This window comes from Vespula vulgaris, chromosome 2 (genome assembly GCF_905475345.1).
Source record: "Vespula vulgaris chromosome 2, iyVesVulg1.1, whole genome shotgun sequence".
Classification (NCBI taxonomy): domain Eukaryota; kingdom Metazoa; phylum Arthropoda; class Insecta; order Hymenoptera; family Vespidae; genus Vespula; species Vespula vulgaris.
The window spans coordinates 9368120-9386421 of NC_066587.1; the positions used below are offsets into that span (position 1 = coordinate 9368120).

At 30.7% G+C, this 18302-nt stretch overlaps 1 protein-coding gene across 6 annotated transcripts in view; it reads left to right on the plus strand.

Annotated features, from left to right (window-relative positions):
- LOC127061640 (histamine H2 receptor-like) overlaps window positions 1–18269 on the plus strand; it is a 29680-nt gene extending 11411 nt beyond the window's left edge. For 5 of the 6 annotated variants that reach the window (XM_050988800.1, XM_050988797.1, XM_050988798.1 and 2 more), the window contains 3 exons: window positions 6774–7027; window positions 9073–9289; window positions 10078–18269. In XM_050988800.1, the coding sequence (XP_050844757.1) occupies window positions 6781–7027; window positions 9073–9289; window positions 10078–10738 (1125 nt within the window). In that variant the 5' untranslated portion in view covers window positions 6774–6780 and the 3' untranslated portion in view covers window positions 10739–18269. Of the gene's footprint in view, window positions 1–5296; window positions 5319–6773; window positions 7028–9072; window positions 9290–10077 lie in introns of those variants that run through there. The other variant, XM_050988802.1, reaches the window with a different exon arrangement.
- Window positions 18270–18302: the final 33 nt, after the last annotated feature.

Below are 18302 nucleotides of genomic sequence, written 5' to 3' on the forward strand. Positions count from 1 at the left end.
TTGCTAACAATTTAGTACTTAACCACGATCTCTTTCATTCTTGTTTCTTTAGAAGGACCCTTTCTTTAACTCTCTTCCAATAAAGCTCTGTAGATATAAGAATATATTTTAATCTGAAAGTTCGAAGAAGTATATGTTTTATTCAATTCGCATGGAAAAAAAATCTAAATTGACGATACGTATCTGGCTTTTCCCTTGGATAAGCTTATTTTACGGGATGCGAATAGGTTGTAATTATAAAAAAAATTTCTTGGTACGTTCTCGTGAAATATGGTAATTTGCATTCAACTCGCTCCTCTAGTTAATTTTACCTCATTTCTTCCAGGAAGAAACGATTGCTTTTGCGATTCCACTTTTAGATCAATCGAATATGAATACAGTACTGTAAGATTACCATATCTCGAAATAAGAAATACTTGTTTCTCTGTATCTTTTTTTTACAGTGAACGGTAGGCATGAAAATGTTTTATGATCTCAACGTTACAAGAGTTTATTGATAAGAGTTTAAAAGGAATTCAAAACGAAAAATTCATGAAATGAAATTGTTTTCAATTTATAAGCCCGACGATGGTTCGTAATGTAAAAGCGATATTAGGTTACGCGAAGCATTACGTTTCGTCCTCGTTGGATGTCGCAACGGAATAAAATCGTTTTCATCCAAGCGACCAATGTCGGTCGTATAGCAATGAAAAGCGTATCCATATACGATCGATATTATTTACGACCGATTGATATTCTCTATAAAGAAGTTTTAACCGATGTATATCGAAAAATTATTTAGGAGATATTTTGTTTAGGAGATATTTTAATTTAAATATTACTAAATAGCCACGTAAACATTTAGTAACACATAGTAAGAATGATAATAAATAAATACTAGTAGTAAGAAAAAGTAACAATTTCTTAACAAAATTTAATTTAAAATATCTTCTACAATATTAATTGTTCAATATACATATATATTGGACTTTCTTATAGAGAATATCGAGTTACATCGACTAATGGATTAAATAACATGATTTCATCTAAAAAAAAAGACAAAATTGACTTTCATTTAATCTTTATGCGTTTACAGACAAAAACTAAAAACATCAGAATATGTTCTCTCGAAGCCATTCAAGTTTTATCTGAAACATATTTTGCTACGAATAATAATAGTGATAAATATATAGAATAAAAGTAGTACGAAGCATTAAAAAGTGCTGTAATATTTTTTTATTTAACCATAACATAGTCGTCCATGTAATGCAACAAAAAATAAACTAGATGGAATTTCGAACATCGCAATCGATGTCGCATTACAACATTGTCGCATTGCAATTTGGATGCAACCATAAAACGTGCTTTGTTTGTTTATTGTTGTATTAGTCGATTGCTTAAACAACAACGATTTTATCTAATGTCGTGCAACATTCATTTAGGACATAAAGTTACGCTGCTTATATTGTTCTCATTATCATGTATCGAAGAATTATATCGCGTGATTATTCAATGACCTCATTATGAACCTGAAATTTCGTTAGACTTGAAAATCGGATTAATTGCCGCTAACGGTCAACTGGTGAAAACGCAAGAGAGAAGCGTTGCGAGTTCAATACCTCATTTACAACGATAATTCATCCTAACGAAGATAGTATGCACAAACGATATGCCAATCAAGCGGATTAAACTGATAAGATTTTAATTCGTATGAAATCTGCATCCATGTTGTCGTAACTATCTGTTTATTATCACATTATACAAAAATGCGTGCTTTTTCTATTATTCAAAAAGTCTTTTTCAAATTCCTTTACTTTAACTTTATTCGAATTTAATGTTGCAGATTGAACATTTAATTATGGCGATTATTCTTGCCATAATTGTGGCAACTATTCTCGATTTAACAAAATTATGAACAATATTAATGGTCTCACGTTTGTCTTATCTCTCGAATGAAATAACGAGGAAGTTGTATTTCTTGTTATGAATCCTTTCTCTAGGTTCACCATCGTCTCTCAATGATTCATCTGATGTTTCTAACAAACACGAACGAAACGAATATTTCGGTGAATTCGTTTCATTGAATTTTCTTTGATGAACTTTTTGTCCACTTATACGTAAATGGAATAAATATACGTATCTATCACTATTCAGGGATTTTATCTGGTAATATAGCTTTGTTCTGTTAATATTTACAAAAAATAATATTATAACAAATTTCTAATATATAAACAAATTATCGAAACATTAACATTCGTTTCATTCGAGTTCAAAATATGATATAATACAATTAGATTGACGTAAAAGTTGATTAACAGTTTTGTTATCGAGAGTACATTCTTCATCTCATTTATTTTACTTTCATAATTTATACGCTGAAGTTTTTTTCTAGATAAGTATATATATTAATGAAACATTGATTCAATAATTTACGGTAAAAATCCAGGAATTGGGCTGCGTGCACCTTGTCATAGAATAAATGAGCACACATGCACTTAGCGATCAGAAAAATATGGGCAATTCGTTAATCGTTATATAGTCCAATGAAATATAGTGCATATGTACTATAAGTAACTTTCTTGGAGATCAAACATTGGCCTTTAACGTTCCCGAGGTGATCGTCTTCACCATCTGTGCCTAAATCCATCACTAAGCCAGATATTACGATACTGATGAATTTGAGTCGCTGAATTTAATCGCTGAATTTGGTCGTCTGATTTTTTGATCTTTCGTCGATCTGGTCGCCAGCGACTGGCCGACAGTGTACACACAGTTTTATAATAAATATGAATTTCTTGTCGTATGGTAATTCTTATTTCCGTCGAGCTCATATATCATATACGAGAGAAGGATGTATTAGGAGATTGAGAGGACCGAAGAAAATATTTTCAAAAAAAAAAACAATTTAGTTTAATAAATATATTAAGATTATGAACATAAAGATTGAAAATTTATTGATCATTTAAAAATTATTGTTATTATCGATCTTATTATTGATGTGGTTCATTAAAGCAACAGAAATACGTGGCGAACATTTCGATTTATAAGTAAGTATGTATGTAATATCAAGAACAAGAGTAACAATAGTCTATTCATCCTTCTACGCTCTCTATTTTACGAAAAACAATGGCAGCTTATGGTTACCTTCGACCGCTGCCAATCTGATGTCTTTTGAGTGAAACAAAATATACTAATCATTTTTTTTTTGTTTTCTCTTTTCTCTTACTTTCAGTAGATATATTGTTTCTCTTTTTTTAAATACAACGACAAAAAATTGAAAATTGTTAAATTTCGATAAAAATTACTTTCAAAAGTAAAAAGAAAGAAATCAAAAAGTCGCTTATATTTTCGAAACTCTTAAAAAAAATACCTTGTATTTGAAATGAGTAGAAAATATTATTATATGTATTTTATATATATATATTATTTAGTATATATATTCTTATTAAATGTATATAACATTACTATATTATATATACTAAAGAATAATTTATATTGAAAAACAAACAGAAAATATTAATTAGCATTATCAGAATTCTTTATTTTTAAAACTTTTTTTCGTATTCTTTCTACCATGTTATGAAAATTTATTCTTCATTGAACATTCGACGAGGCCGATCAATTTTATTATCTATTATGAAAATCAAATGTGTGCTTCTTCTTCTTTTATCTTCAACGCACGTCAATCCTTTCGTACCTTTTAAATTGCTCATTCTAAAGCCGACTACGTGCCTCCGCGAGATTGTCCTCGAGAGAATGTTAATCCTCTCTTCTTTCATTCCTTACCACACGTTTAAAGTTTCCCACTTTTCAAGAACGTTGCTTCTTTCAAACGAAAAATCTACTTTGACGTTTCCTGAAAGATATTCCTTTACTAACCGTTGCGACAAATAACGCACCGTTCAGTAAAATGATATTTTTCAAGCAGGACATCAAAATGATTTTTCCTCTTCAACGATCAAAAGTTGGCAAAGATGTCGCCGTTTGTTGCTGTATTTTATTAATGTCTACTTTCGAGGAACAAGAAAATTACTCCATTTTATTATAGTTACTAATAATCCTCGATATATTCATCGAACTAACTAGTAAATTAAATGATGCATCGGTAAATTATCGTTATTGAATAGTTAACAATTAACGAAAGTACCCATTCATCGAGCAGTCAAACAAGCTGTTAGCAAGTGAGCGAATAGCAATAAATTATCGGTTTGGTACGATAGCGTTATTTTTAATTTATACATATCATTTTTTATTTTCCATCATTTACTTATTTTTCTTTTTTGAATAAAATATTACTCGCTATAAACGAAAAATACAGTTAGGATTGCATTGAACAACTTTTTAGAATACTTTAGAAATTTAAATATGTTTATAAATAATAACAATAATTATTTTTTATTTATCACTCCTCTAAGCGAATATAATATCGAAACACTTGACCTTTGCTTTTTACAAAAAAATTAGCTTTCGTCGTAAATTATTGTCATTGAGTATTTGCGATGATATTAGTAGACAAAAACCAATAAAAGTTACTTTTTGTCAGCGGAGATATTAATTATTAATTAAGCGAAAACTGGCATTAAAATTGTGCGGTGTGTTGATGCAAAGCGTGCATAATAATACGCAATGAAGACTTTGATTAAGTGAAGAGCAATTGCCCGAAATCGATAATGCCTTTGTTGCAAATTTTTCTGATATCACCCAAATCTATTGAAAATATTTCATTACTTTTAATAGATGAAAGGATATGGTTAGTCTAAATTCTATTATTTTTTAAAATATTAAAGTTCTAGAAAGTTATTTTCACAGTTTTCGAAAAAATTAGAAGCAGAAGGAGTAAAGAATTTTCTATATTGTCAACCATGCAAGACAGTACCTTTCTTTAAAGGTGACGAACCGTAATAACAGTATAGTACAATCTCTGTGTCAGTTTTGAAGAACTTTTTTTGTTCTTATACCCACGAACACGGTATCATGTTTCTCATGAAGTCTCGCTTGGGTGGCTTCTTACACTCCTATGCCTTTAAGCTCTCTTAACGCTCTAGAGACATCATCTTTCTCTCTCTTTCTTTCTTTTTCTCTCTTGCTCTCTCAAAAACTTCCACGTGATGTTTCACGATATCACGTAACGCGTTGGCCTGCGAAATATTTGTTGCTATCTTTTACCATGCGTGAGTGTCCGTCTACCCTCCACTTTGTCCACCCCATCCATTTGTCAACTTTCAACTTACTTTTTGTCCTCGATCAATTTTTTATTTTATTATCCGTTATATTTCTGGCTACATTCGATCGTTCCTCTTCTCGATTTACAATACAGCACCTTGCGATATAACTTACAGGTAAAATTTTACTAAAATATTCTTATGGAAATAACGATTTTAACGATCTAAAATTATCGCTACGTGTATAAATAGATATGTAGGTTTATAGATCTAAAAATAAAAATTTTTCTTTTTGCCAAAGTGTTAAGAAAATCAAGAGGATTATCTATTCCAAAAAAATGTAATGAAGTTGAGATAATCGATGTTATTACCATTGTACAATATAATTCTTTTTCGAACATTCGTGTGAAAAGGAAAGAAAGGGTGAAGATATTGCAGAAGGCTCACCAGCCGCACTCTTATGTTGTCCTGTCTAACATTGATCCCACGAAACGCGATATCGTTGCAATATAAAAATTCAACCACACATTGCGGTATTTTCTCACGCATTCTAAAACGAATTCACTGACTGTATTCTTTGTCGTGAATGTAACGTAATATAATAGATTTTTGTATAAACTCAAAGTGAAGAGAGTCTTGTGTTACGAACGATCGTCACTCGTTTCTTTCCAAAAATAAATAGATACGTTCATATATATTTATTATTCTAATTCTATCGTTTCTCAATAATTTTATACGATATAACTTCATGATAGTTTAATTCTTCTTTTCTCTTACATTTTTTTCTTTCCTTGAAGTTATTTCATCCTTCATATTTTGCTAAGCTTTCGCTATCCTATAAATTAAGAGTCAAGAATATGAACGCTTCGAACGAGTGGTTTCAATCAATAACTTAGACTTATCAACTATGTCCTTGTCACGTAATCTTCAAAGGCTTAATAGTCCAAGCGTTTAATAATTTCGTGATATCGCAATCGCTTCGTTTTCTCTCGTGGCATGTTTCGTATTTAATTCAATAATTAATAAACCAAGAGTAATATAACGATTTTATTGTAACTTACAATCGATCAGTTTTTTGAAATGACTATAGAGATCGTATAATACAATTATTATTACAAAAAGAATAGAAATGGAATTTTTGAATTCAGTTTGAAGTTCTGCGCGAATCCTGACATTTTCTAAATTTTTGTGTACAAATTCGTTTTAAATATAGAAACAAATTGGCCGAATAAAATATAACAAAATTTTAAACACAATTCATATCGCATTAGAATTTTGCAAAACACTTTTGTAAAACGTTAAAATGTTTATAATTTCAAATAAATTGTCCGATTTGCTTCAACATGAAATCCATTTTAAAGTTACACAAACATTTGAATATTAAAATATAATAAAATTTATCTAATACATAAAAGTAAAATAAAGAAAACAAGTATAGTTATTATTCAGAGTTAATAACATGAACGTATGATGGTAATATATAAAATCATTACGATGATATCTTCTACGAGAAAATTTAGAAAATAAAAGCAGATAGGAAGGCAAAAAGGCGAAACTCTTTCAGATGTTGTGATGCCCTAACCGAATCAGACGCTAAGAGCAGTCTGCCTAACGTTATTTAATTCGTATTAGTTCCAGAATGAACGTGACAACGGCAGCCCAAAGTGGTGTGAGTACCCTTGCCGAATTCGTAGGCCTCGAGGAAAAGATAAGAATGGATAAAACTAGCAGTATTATGGACCTTGAGGTCTCACCGGTCACTCTATCACCGGCTTGGTCCAGAGTCGCCCGACTTCTTTTGCTAGCTTCTCTTGCAGTTGGTGGAAGTGTCGGCAATGTCTTTATGATATCCGCAATAGTAGTCGAAGATCAATTAAAAAAACGAGGTAAATCCATCTGCCTCCTAATCATAAGATTACTCATTGATCTCATTTGATCCCTATCATTATAAAACTTATTCGTAATGAACCATTACCAAGTGTTCCATTTTTAAGAGATTAGAGAGGAACTATACGCATTTAGTGTTTTTTAGTGAATTCTGTGACGCATTAATTTGCTTCTCTTTTTCATGTTTTCATCAGCTCAAAAAATTTATCAACGTAACCTTTAGAAAAATCTCATAAGTGTCCCTTTTAATATTTTCGTGGATCACGTTAGAGACATAAATATTCTGGACGTAGCTGATTTCACAGGAAAATTACGTTTTGAATATCATCGTTTTACTGGCAATAAACGTGCAAATAATATGCCCACCACTCTCACTACTACCTTTTCAGATTATTGTCTGTGTCCCCCCGATAAAATTGATCGTTCTTATTACTTTATATTATTATATATTTACATTAATGTTATCATAACATATTAATTGCTTTTTTTATCGAAAAGAACAGCTAATCGAGAGGACTATAAATTACGTGAATGATGATAAATATTTACAAAAAAATATAAAAGTGTTTCTTCTAAAGCTATTAATATTCCTCTTTCGCCAATACGAAATAACCACTTTTAAGTTTTATTTTCTTTTTAAAGATTTTAATTCATCAATTTAAGAAATAACAACAGATACAAAGCTACAGATCTGTATTGAACAGCTCGGTCCATGCAATGATACTCGAAGAATATTGATAGCCGACAGAAGAAAGCTCGTAATTGCAAAGGTTTCCGAAGGAATCAATTTCAATAGAAACTCATATATAGACTTAAGTTCTTGAAACCGGATTAATATAAATTAACCAAGATAGAAATCTTGGATTTGCCAATTTCATTAAGGAGTGTGCCATTGAAATCCCCTTTCTTCGAATGTATTCGATAAAACACAAGCAACCCTTTAATTTTATTAGCCGTTTCATGTTTGATGTAATGCTATTAATTATAAACATTTATTTAATTTATTTTATTCAATTAAAACAATAATTGGTTGATTATGATCCTTGCTTTTATAATGAGGATTGTAAAGATTACATATATGATTTAGCACGTTCGTACGAAAATGTTAAATTAATGATTAAACATAAATTAACTCCATTATCAAAATGCGAATAGCACTTCATAGAAAGTCATATATTATAGCCTAGAATATCACGCCAGGATCATTTTGAGAATATTAATTTTTCCGTGAACCAAGAACAATGTATATATACTCTTTCTCTCCTTTTTGATGAGAAGACGAGGTCACGAGTAGAACAAAGGTCATCAAACCGTTTCTGTTTCCTTTAACGACATTCAAAGAGAATTTATTGTCAACAGAGACCGATTCTGAATGAGATGGCAAATTTACTAAGAGAGCTAACGTTCAATTTACACTTTTAAATAAGACGTTCATTATATATCCCTTTCTTCTTTATTTTTTGTCTCTTTCATCTATCTCCGTTAATCGCGTTCTTTATCAAACGGTTTCATTTATTATCAAATTTATTGAGCCTGCAAAGTCTAGACAATTACATACTTGCTGCTACTACCGCTGATTATCTATATTGCAAAAGGGAAATGCGATCTCTTTACACTTCGCTGTATCTTCAACATGGATAACTTCATTAAGGAGTGAAATTCGTTTCTACTTCAAAGTCGGATCCGTCGAGTTATATTATCGGCATTTTCCTCGCACCTGCGTGATTTCAACAAAGAGAGATAGAAGAGAAAGAACATGTCAAAAGACATTTTACTAATTTATGAAACATTTATTACCGTTGCCACTTTTAACGAATGTAATAGTAGTAAATTAACTGCAGGAAAGATTTGTCTTTACTAAAATGTTTGTTATTCCAAAAGTTCGTTAAACATTAAGAAAATAAATTTTATTCGCTTCTGAGCTCCTCTAGGAACACGAATAATAATTTTTTAAAATTCTTTCTTACAGAAACTATTTTACTTGTTGCAAATAGATCTATTACAAAATCAGAAAAAGCAAGCCAATTTGAATTGCATATTTCAGGAAATGCGTTTCTAGTAAACGTTGCTTTAGCGGACCTCTTGGTGACCGGCCTTGTAATACCCGTGTCCGTTATCATGATCCTGGCAGGGCACGAAGAATCTTTAAGCACTTGCCGCTTTGAATGGACTCTCGAAGCGCTTTGCTTTCTGGTCACCGTACTAACTTTGACCACGATAGCAGCCGAGAATTACGCTCGCCTTTGTTTACCCCCTGAAAGGTAAGCACTAATGAAAATCACCAAACACAACCAAGTCTATCGGCTCAATTGATATCACTACATACGATGTGTACACACACACACACATTCAACTTCATTTTCCAGAACTGCTACATATTTTTTGTTTCTCGATTAATCCCGAAAATTTATTTAGTAATCTTTTAAAAATGCACGTATTTTGTTTCTCTTGAAAGAAATAATATTGTAAGTCGTTGATAAGCGCTAAAAATGGTATATGTATATAAATTAACGCTTACATTTTTTTTAATTTACATTTTATTGTAGAATATTATTTGTAGAATAGTAAATCAAATATGGTAGCGTTAAATGTACATTTTTATCGTTAATATACTATATTCAAAAACAAAAGGGATCGCGTTACCATAGATACATAAAAGCAACATATAACTATAGAAGAACGAAACCACTCCATTGTATGCGTCGACTGTAGTAGAATGAGAGTCAACGTGGGAGGTCATAATATTAAGTCTCATACTTTCCACTCTTGGAAGTGGAAGACCACTAACATCGTCGATGAGTCTTGAAAATTATACCATCATTGTTTACTACGCATATCATATGCTGCGTGTATGCAAACATACAATCAATTTTACGTATTATAATTTCAGAAAATGAATCTCGAAATTTATTTCTGTTTTACAAACTTTTATATCAAGTATCATATATCCTTATACTCCTAACCTAAATATTACCTACATATATCTATCAATATGATATGAGATAGAAAACTAAGCTCTCAAAGTTAACCCTTGAAAATGACTTCGCAGGTACAGCTTTCTAACGGCAAGCCGAGTAACAGCCACTATAATCGTCATTTGGCTGATCGCGGTGATCGCTGTGATTCTTCAATCATCTATCAACGTCGGACCAGACTTTTGCCTACGAAAATTTGGCGGTATAACGATAGAGCAAGTAGTGGGTGTAACGATATTGGTCGGTTTACCTGCTGTAACAACTACTTTGCTATACGCGATGCTCGTCTTGTGCGTACGCCGAGCAACAAGGGGATCTTACAAACCACCCATCGCCTTTTCTTGGGACTACGAGCTAACTAAAGCAAATATCTATAGCTGCCTGATGTTTATGATATTTTGGTTGCCATTCGGCACTGCCGTATGCGTAAATTCGTTTCGACCGATGAGTGCTCACGTTCTCTATGGCCTAGCCTGGTTCGCCTTTTCCAAGTCTTGCTTTAATAATCTTCTCTACTGTGTGGCCGATCGACACTTCCGCAGCGCTTACGTGAAGCTCTTTCATTACTGCTGCTGCAAGACGACCGTGAACTTTTCTAGAAGAACGCGCGCCGATGCCGCCAGGAATTCTAGCGACGTGCGTTTAAGGGTTCACATTATCCATTCTTACGCGAGTCCGGCTTCCTGTAGACCTACCGTGGCCAGACCGAACGGACGTGAAGTCTACGAGCTCTAAAACGGCTTCCTATTAACGCTCGCTACTTCCTCTCTTTTGTGTGCTCTACTTCCCACTCCTCCCTACACACGCTGCTTACGTTATGAGAACATCTAACTGGAGCATTCGTTTTTCCTTTTCTTTCTCTTGAAATCAACTGTGGAGAAAATGAATTCGTCCATAAGAATAGTCACGGAACAGACTTCCAAACGTTCTCTATTTTCAGTCAAGTATATATGAAGGTTTATTGCACTTGAGCGCTCTTGCGCGCACAGGATACACGTGACTAACTTCCAATTTGCCGACTGACTTCCAAATGCCAACGCGATGCTCCGATTTCTATCCATTTAAAATTTATCTTCCTTTTGTCTTTCTTCCGTTATTCTATCTTGACACGAGGGTGTAGTACGCACAAAATGAAAAAATTATGACATTGATGAGTCCATATCAAATCTAGATTTCGAACGGACCGTCATCACCGATATGAATATGTATAAAGTATAATAGTTTGTCTTTTTTGAAAACGAAAGAGAGAAAGAGAGATACACGAATTTACGATGGATTTCTAAGGAAACAGATGTTTCGAGAAGCTCACACATGCCTTGTCTATTTCCGTCTGCGTTTCCGTTAACAAAGAAATACACTCTTTTCAAATTGTATTGCTGACGTAGACACAGTTATATTGGTGAAATATATCATCAAGACTAATCTCATAAAAAATGAAATACGTATCGATGAATGTTTATACATTTTTCCTAACCATATTATAAACCTGCTTACAAATCAGTGAAGAAGAGTCGCATTCGGAGCAGTCTATAATAAAAGAAAAGAAAACTAATTCAAAAATAGATATAGAGTTTTCTCATTGAGAGCTATCCGAACTTTCGTGACTCCGTCCGTTTTCGTTGGTCGTCCATGGTCGATTAAAGGAATTCGAAATTATGAGTTTTTTTTTCATGACAAAGCCGTCTCTTGATTACGCCTCGTTACGCAGAAAAAATTGAAATTTCGAAACAAGATTGTTTCAGAAATATAGAATTTCCTAAGCGTAATATTGATCTAAAACGTTCTTTTTCTCTTCATTAAATACAAAGATTTTTATATTTTAAAATGACAATATTGAATTTTCGATTAGAGGATTTTAGATTTCTTTAGAATGAGAAAAAAACAAGATCGTTGAATCATGATAACATTTTTGTTCTCTTTTTCTCTCTCTCTCTTACTTCGTTCTGTTGTCCTTCATGTTTCCCTTTGGATGAAATCTCCTACGTTTAAATGGCTTTGTAAGAGAGAGTTAGAAATTGACGGAGAATGCATCTGGTTTATATCAAAGTGGAAAACGATTATCTAATACACTCAAGGTGAACCAAAAGTAATTTAGGACTATGTATATTAGGTTTAAAACGTGCAACACGGATCTTCGAGTTTCGAGAATGAAATAAAGTCGTCGATCGATCGTTGTGTCTGAAATTGTGGCGGCGCTACCTGTCGAGGTAGTGAAGGGAAAGAGGAAAGCACTCGCAAAGGGCATTCGTAAGCTTTAAAGGGGCTGTACTTCCTTGCTAGCGTTCAATGTAGGTTAATCGCCATTTTTATTAATTAATTATATCGGTTATTCTTTGATGACTTACAAAATTATGATTTTCAACGGTTTATGCATATCTAAAATAGTATTATTTATACAATAATGCTATATTGTAATATTGTAATAATACGTTTATACAATAGAAATGTATTTCAATTAATTACGCTTTTCTTGAACGTTACTTTATTTTACTTACTCGACTATGATATCTATAAAATACTTTTATAAATTCTTCGTTCGCTCCAAAATATTATCAGTAAATATCTGTCAAATTGACGTTTTCTTGTCGTGAAATGGCAGATTAATTGATCTATACGAATCAAGGATAAAGTGATACTTTGAACATTCAATCGATTTGAATGAAATTCATATTTTTATCGTTTTTTATTTTTTTATAAGCACATATTTAGATAGAGAAAAATATTTCAAATATTTCATGTACCGTTTCATCTGATAATTCTCCAGTTTATAGATCATTGAAAATCATTACAAAAGCATGGTCTCGCAAAATTAATCTTTATTTAGATAAAGAAAAAATATATTAAAATAAACTTTAAATGAAGTAGTTTCTGACAGTAAATTTTAAATAGATTTTTAATTTTTAATCATAAGGTTAAAGTTACGAGATTTTTATTTCTTAACGTGTAATTTGTATACATCATTCTAAGGCTAATCAGATTTCAAAAATCATGAAATCTTGCTATTATACATATTGCTAAAATTGCTGTTCTATACACCGCATATCTTTTTTTACGCTTATATCTAAAAAGAAGGTACAAAATGTTTTGTACAATTCTCTTTTGAAAATTTCACATCTGTATATTTAATGAATTATTATATTAATCTCAATAATAATATTAGAAATTGGAACGGACTTTCGGCGAAATAGTATGTACTTTCTCTGCGTTCGTCAAGTAGCATTTCAATTTACGAAGCATTTTTTTAAAAACTAAGCAATATGTTAGGTTGATCAATAAATAATATCGATAAATTGCCATCGAAAAATGCTGTATACAGTATTATTTACAGGTATAAAATGTTGGAAATTACGATATTACTTAGGGTCAATCTAATACTAACAATAGCGAGAAAATTAAATTCCGAACAAGATAACATCTTTTGAAAACTTATCTATACGTATCATTCGTGAAGGAATGTATCCATGGACGTTATACATTTCTATTCTAACTCTTAAATAAATTTTGCTCTATTCTGTGATTAAATTCGCGCAAACCATATAATCGTATTTCATTAAAGGAATTATCGCTTGACATTTTTTGTGACATTATATGCACACATTTACAACACACGTTATTCTTATATCAAACGTCTGTGCTGTGCATACATGTATATATGTACTTACATGTAATGTGCAAATAATTCGATATTATTATATGCATTGTACAATTTCTAAATGCAAAGAAAAATAATGAGATCGATAAATGATTTTATCTTTGTGCTATTAGAACTCTAGTTTCGGTTACTCTCGAGCACGATTACCTTATCGTACGAGAAAATATTCGCTCTGTTCGTTAAATAAGTACTTCTTATCAGCACATTGAGGTCAAGTATATTATACGATGAGATTTTTTAAAGGAAAAAGAAAGCGACATAATCAACTCAATCTCTTTCTTTTGACATATGAAACAAAGAACTGAATTTATTTTTCAACTTAATTATACAGTGCGAGGCAGCTACGATAAAATACGTTACAAAATGATCAAATCAGGAGAAATATGTCGTATTTTATTAAATATTTAAATCCAACACTCTCTTTCTCTCTCTCTCTCTCTCTCTCTCTTTCTCTCTTGTATTTAGTGATTGAAATAATATAAATGTAATAAGTGTTTCAAACTTAATAAACAAAGCGATATGTTTCTCATGACCTACCTTATATACGTATATACATATATTATAAGTATATAATTCGTCTAGTAAACATTGATAAATTACGATAATGACATAAATATACTTATGTATATAATATATGTATATACTTATATATTTCTCGTGACTGTATATCCCTAAATATTGTACTTTACAAGCCTTTTGTCAATCTGTGATCACATTGTTAGATATGATTGAATTGTATTATGCTCCGTGCATGTATGTATGTAAGCCAAGTAACAGCTTTTCGAATAACAGCTTACGAAACTCATCGTAATAGTTTCATCAATGTAATTTCACTTATCAAATGTGTAAAATAAAATCGTAAAAGCGCGGTCGAGGGATCGTACGATTCGAGAAACGGGACCATGATCAGAGAAACAAGTTTATCGTGCTACTACTTTTTACCAGTTACATTTTACTTCTATAGCACTTATTCTACATGTAAATATATGCAGTATTTTTTGAATGAAGTATAAGAAATGAAGCGTGACCAATTAAAAATTGATTGTTTGAAAATTTTCTTCGTTCACGCGGACTTGGAAATCTTTCTTTAACTCGTACAAACTTATATGTGATTCTATGTAATAAAAAATATTGCTAATAACTTTTAGAAGTTCGTTTTTTCTAAGTATTTCAAAAAATTCAAGTTTGAAAAACCTGAAGATAAATAAAAGTGGTCACGTTACACAATTTACCGACGTTACGCACGATACTTGTAAGCTATAAATTCGAATCTAATTTTTCTTTACAATGAGTAATATCTCCCTTCCAGCTTAAATCATATTTGCCTGTATTTCATTTACCTATATTAATTTATAAATTAAATTCTGCAAGTTATTTTTCTTATACATCATCAACCTCTTCTTCGTCTACTTCTAATTTCGACAGAAAGGTATTTATCTTATAAACGTGTGACCCATCAAAAGACAGAGTTTTCTTGCATAGGCTGGAGAAAGATATTGCGCACATCAAAAATGAAAAAAAAATAAAGATATGTGAAAAGAATGTCATTAAACGAGACCCTTGCACAGAAACTTTCAATTACTCGATAAAAATCTTTGTCGGCTCATACTCTGTATTTGACTGTAACGAAATAAGTGTATATTTAATAAGTATAAATAAATTGTATAAAAGAGTGTATATGCCCACGCATACACACACGTGAGGTACTTCACGTATTCAAAAATCGATACTCCAAATATTTGGCTATACGAAAGAGATATTTAAAGTTCATGATTTTTATTAAAAATTATTTCATACACGTTGTCGGCTATATTAAATCATTTCGATCGTTTCTTCAATACCGACACAGTATCCGTCCAAGGAAAAATTCAAAATTTATAAAAAATACGTATGTTTTTATTAATTTTAAATCTATAATCCCCCTCACTATAAAAAAGAAAAAAAAACAATTATATTTCGTAAAATACAATTTGTATCTATATAAAATATAAATCTTTTTTGTATAAAATTACGATTACGAATATTTTTATACGGTATAAGAGGGACAATTTACGAAAAAGCCTATGACTGTGCGTGTATGCGCGTGCTTGTGTAAACAAGAAAACAATAATTTAGACCATGAATACAAAGTGCATAGAACCAAGGAATTAATTGCATACGGTTTATTTATTTATTCTTTCATTACTTATTCATTATTGATCTTATAAGAAATTATGAACTTCGTCCGTCACCGAAGATTCATTAATCTCATATGGCGATCTGTCTATCCGCATGAGAGTAAATATCGATAATTAATTGTGAACTGTCTAAATATATTTATATATCGCATTAATATATCTGTAATATGGTCGCGATGAATGTATTTCAAATTAAAAATGTAGTAATGATAGAATTACAGGTTCTACATATACTTAATATAATCAATTTAAACAATAAGTATGTATGATATATACAAGATCTCTTATTTTAAACGATATAGCTAAATATCTTCTATTCTATTACTTTTATAAACAAATATTTCAAGTAGAAGTTGCTAAGTTTTAAGGTGAAAATGTAATATGTATTGTAACTATTTCGTAAAGCAGCCTGTTTTCAAGATATGGAAGTCATAAGAATATTTTTACATGGAAATCAATATATTAAGTCTGATAAAAATTGTAGAGAATATCAGTACGAAGCTCACGACTACCTACAATATTTTGCTATCGATATTTCATCAATTTATAGAAATTTAACAAACTGGGTAATCACAATAACGCGATCAATTTACCTGTAAATATCTGATAACCAATGAATTCATTAATCAATTTCGTTTTTTGTTTATTTATATATTGTTTTCATACATTTTTGAAGTTGTTATCATTTGAAACGTAGTACCTTTCAGCATTATTGCTTGTTATATAATAATAATAAGTTTGATTGTTATATAATTGATTGTTATATAGTTTATTAAACTTCAAGGCGCCATAATTCGATGAAATATTGATATTTTCTACAATCTTTTTTTCAGTTTAAAATATTGATTTCCACATAAAAAAATTATTATGCCTTCCGTATCTTTACAACAGCATCATTTATGAAATAGTTGTAATATATATTACATTTTCACCTCAAAACCTAGCAACTTTTATTAGAAACTATTTATTTATAAAAACAATAGGATCAGAGATATAATATTCGGCCATATTATTTTAAATAAGACACTCTATATATATACATATAAATGTTCGCAATTCTCTAACTGAAAACAGAGGGAAATAGACGAAAATGAAATACATTCACGTATACTTCGTTATTCTTTATTATCCATCTAGAAATTAATGAAAAAAAAATCATAGCTTACTTTAGAATAATATATAAAACCCTCTACGATTGTAGGATTAATCAATTAATTAATTCTACTCGAAAGACTGACATTGCGCCGTCATTATACAAAAATTATGAAAATGACAAACAAACGAAAAAATACAAGGCTTTTGGAATGACGATCGGTCGGTAAATTTAATAAACATTGTTGTATAAAAATATAGCTAATCACAAGGAATTATTCATATTTATATATTAAGAATATATATCTATGCATACATATTGTATGTAACAAGAAAAATGATCAAAATTTCAAATCTATAATCGAAATTAAACCTGTTTTTCGAATATGAAGACTATAGCGTAGAATAGAAAAAGGAAAAAAAAACTATAGTGGCAACTCGTTCTATTGAAACTTGCTACTATGTAATTCCTATCGTGAAACTCGTCATGTGCATAAAACTGTTATATTCTAAACTTTGAGGACCACGAATACACAATAACGCATTATTCATTTTATCTGTATACTTAATAAGTGATCGAAATGATCTTTATATCGAGTAAATTAAAAAAAAAAGGATTGTGTCTAGTATCTTGTATATGCGCTACTTCCCCTACGAAGTAAGGGTTCAGATTATATGTAATTAACATTGTTATTGAAATAATATAATATTTCCTTAATTAAAGTATATAATTTGTTTTCAATCAAATAAAATAAACTTTTCATGAAAATTATCAGAATTAAAAGAATTTCGATATCTCCTTGTTAAACATGTATAATCTGAATCCAAGCTTATAGGTCGTTATACGGCTCTTTTTACTGTGTAAGAAAGTAAAAAAATTAAAATGAAGAAAAATATAAAAAAATAAAAAAAATAGAATATATCAGTGTCATGTTTTAAAATAAATGTCTATGATAATAAATTGCCAAGATGGCGATTGCGAGTGATATTATTCAATTGTCGGTTTGATCTTATAATAAAGATCAAAATAAAAGATACTCCAACGGTAGCCTAGATGCAAACGTAAAAACGCCACAAAACTCATGGGAATAGATAATATTTCTTTGATGAAAATTGAATCTCAGAAATCTATGTGACACCGGCAGCAATCTCTCTATCGGATTATAAATGTATTTATTTTGTACTTAATTGTATTTTTCGCATTGATGTATTTTTCGTAAACAGGCTGATGTGACGGAGAACGTCATATGTCTTGGAATGCAGCATCTCATTTTGTGAATATATTTTACTGTAATTTGTGTAAACGTAGATTTTATAATGTTGTAATAAAAGACACTTGTTTTTATCTCGTGTGATTCTCCTTTATTTTCTTTCTATA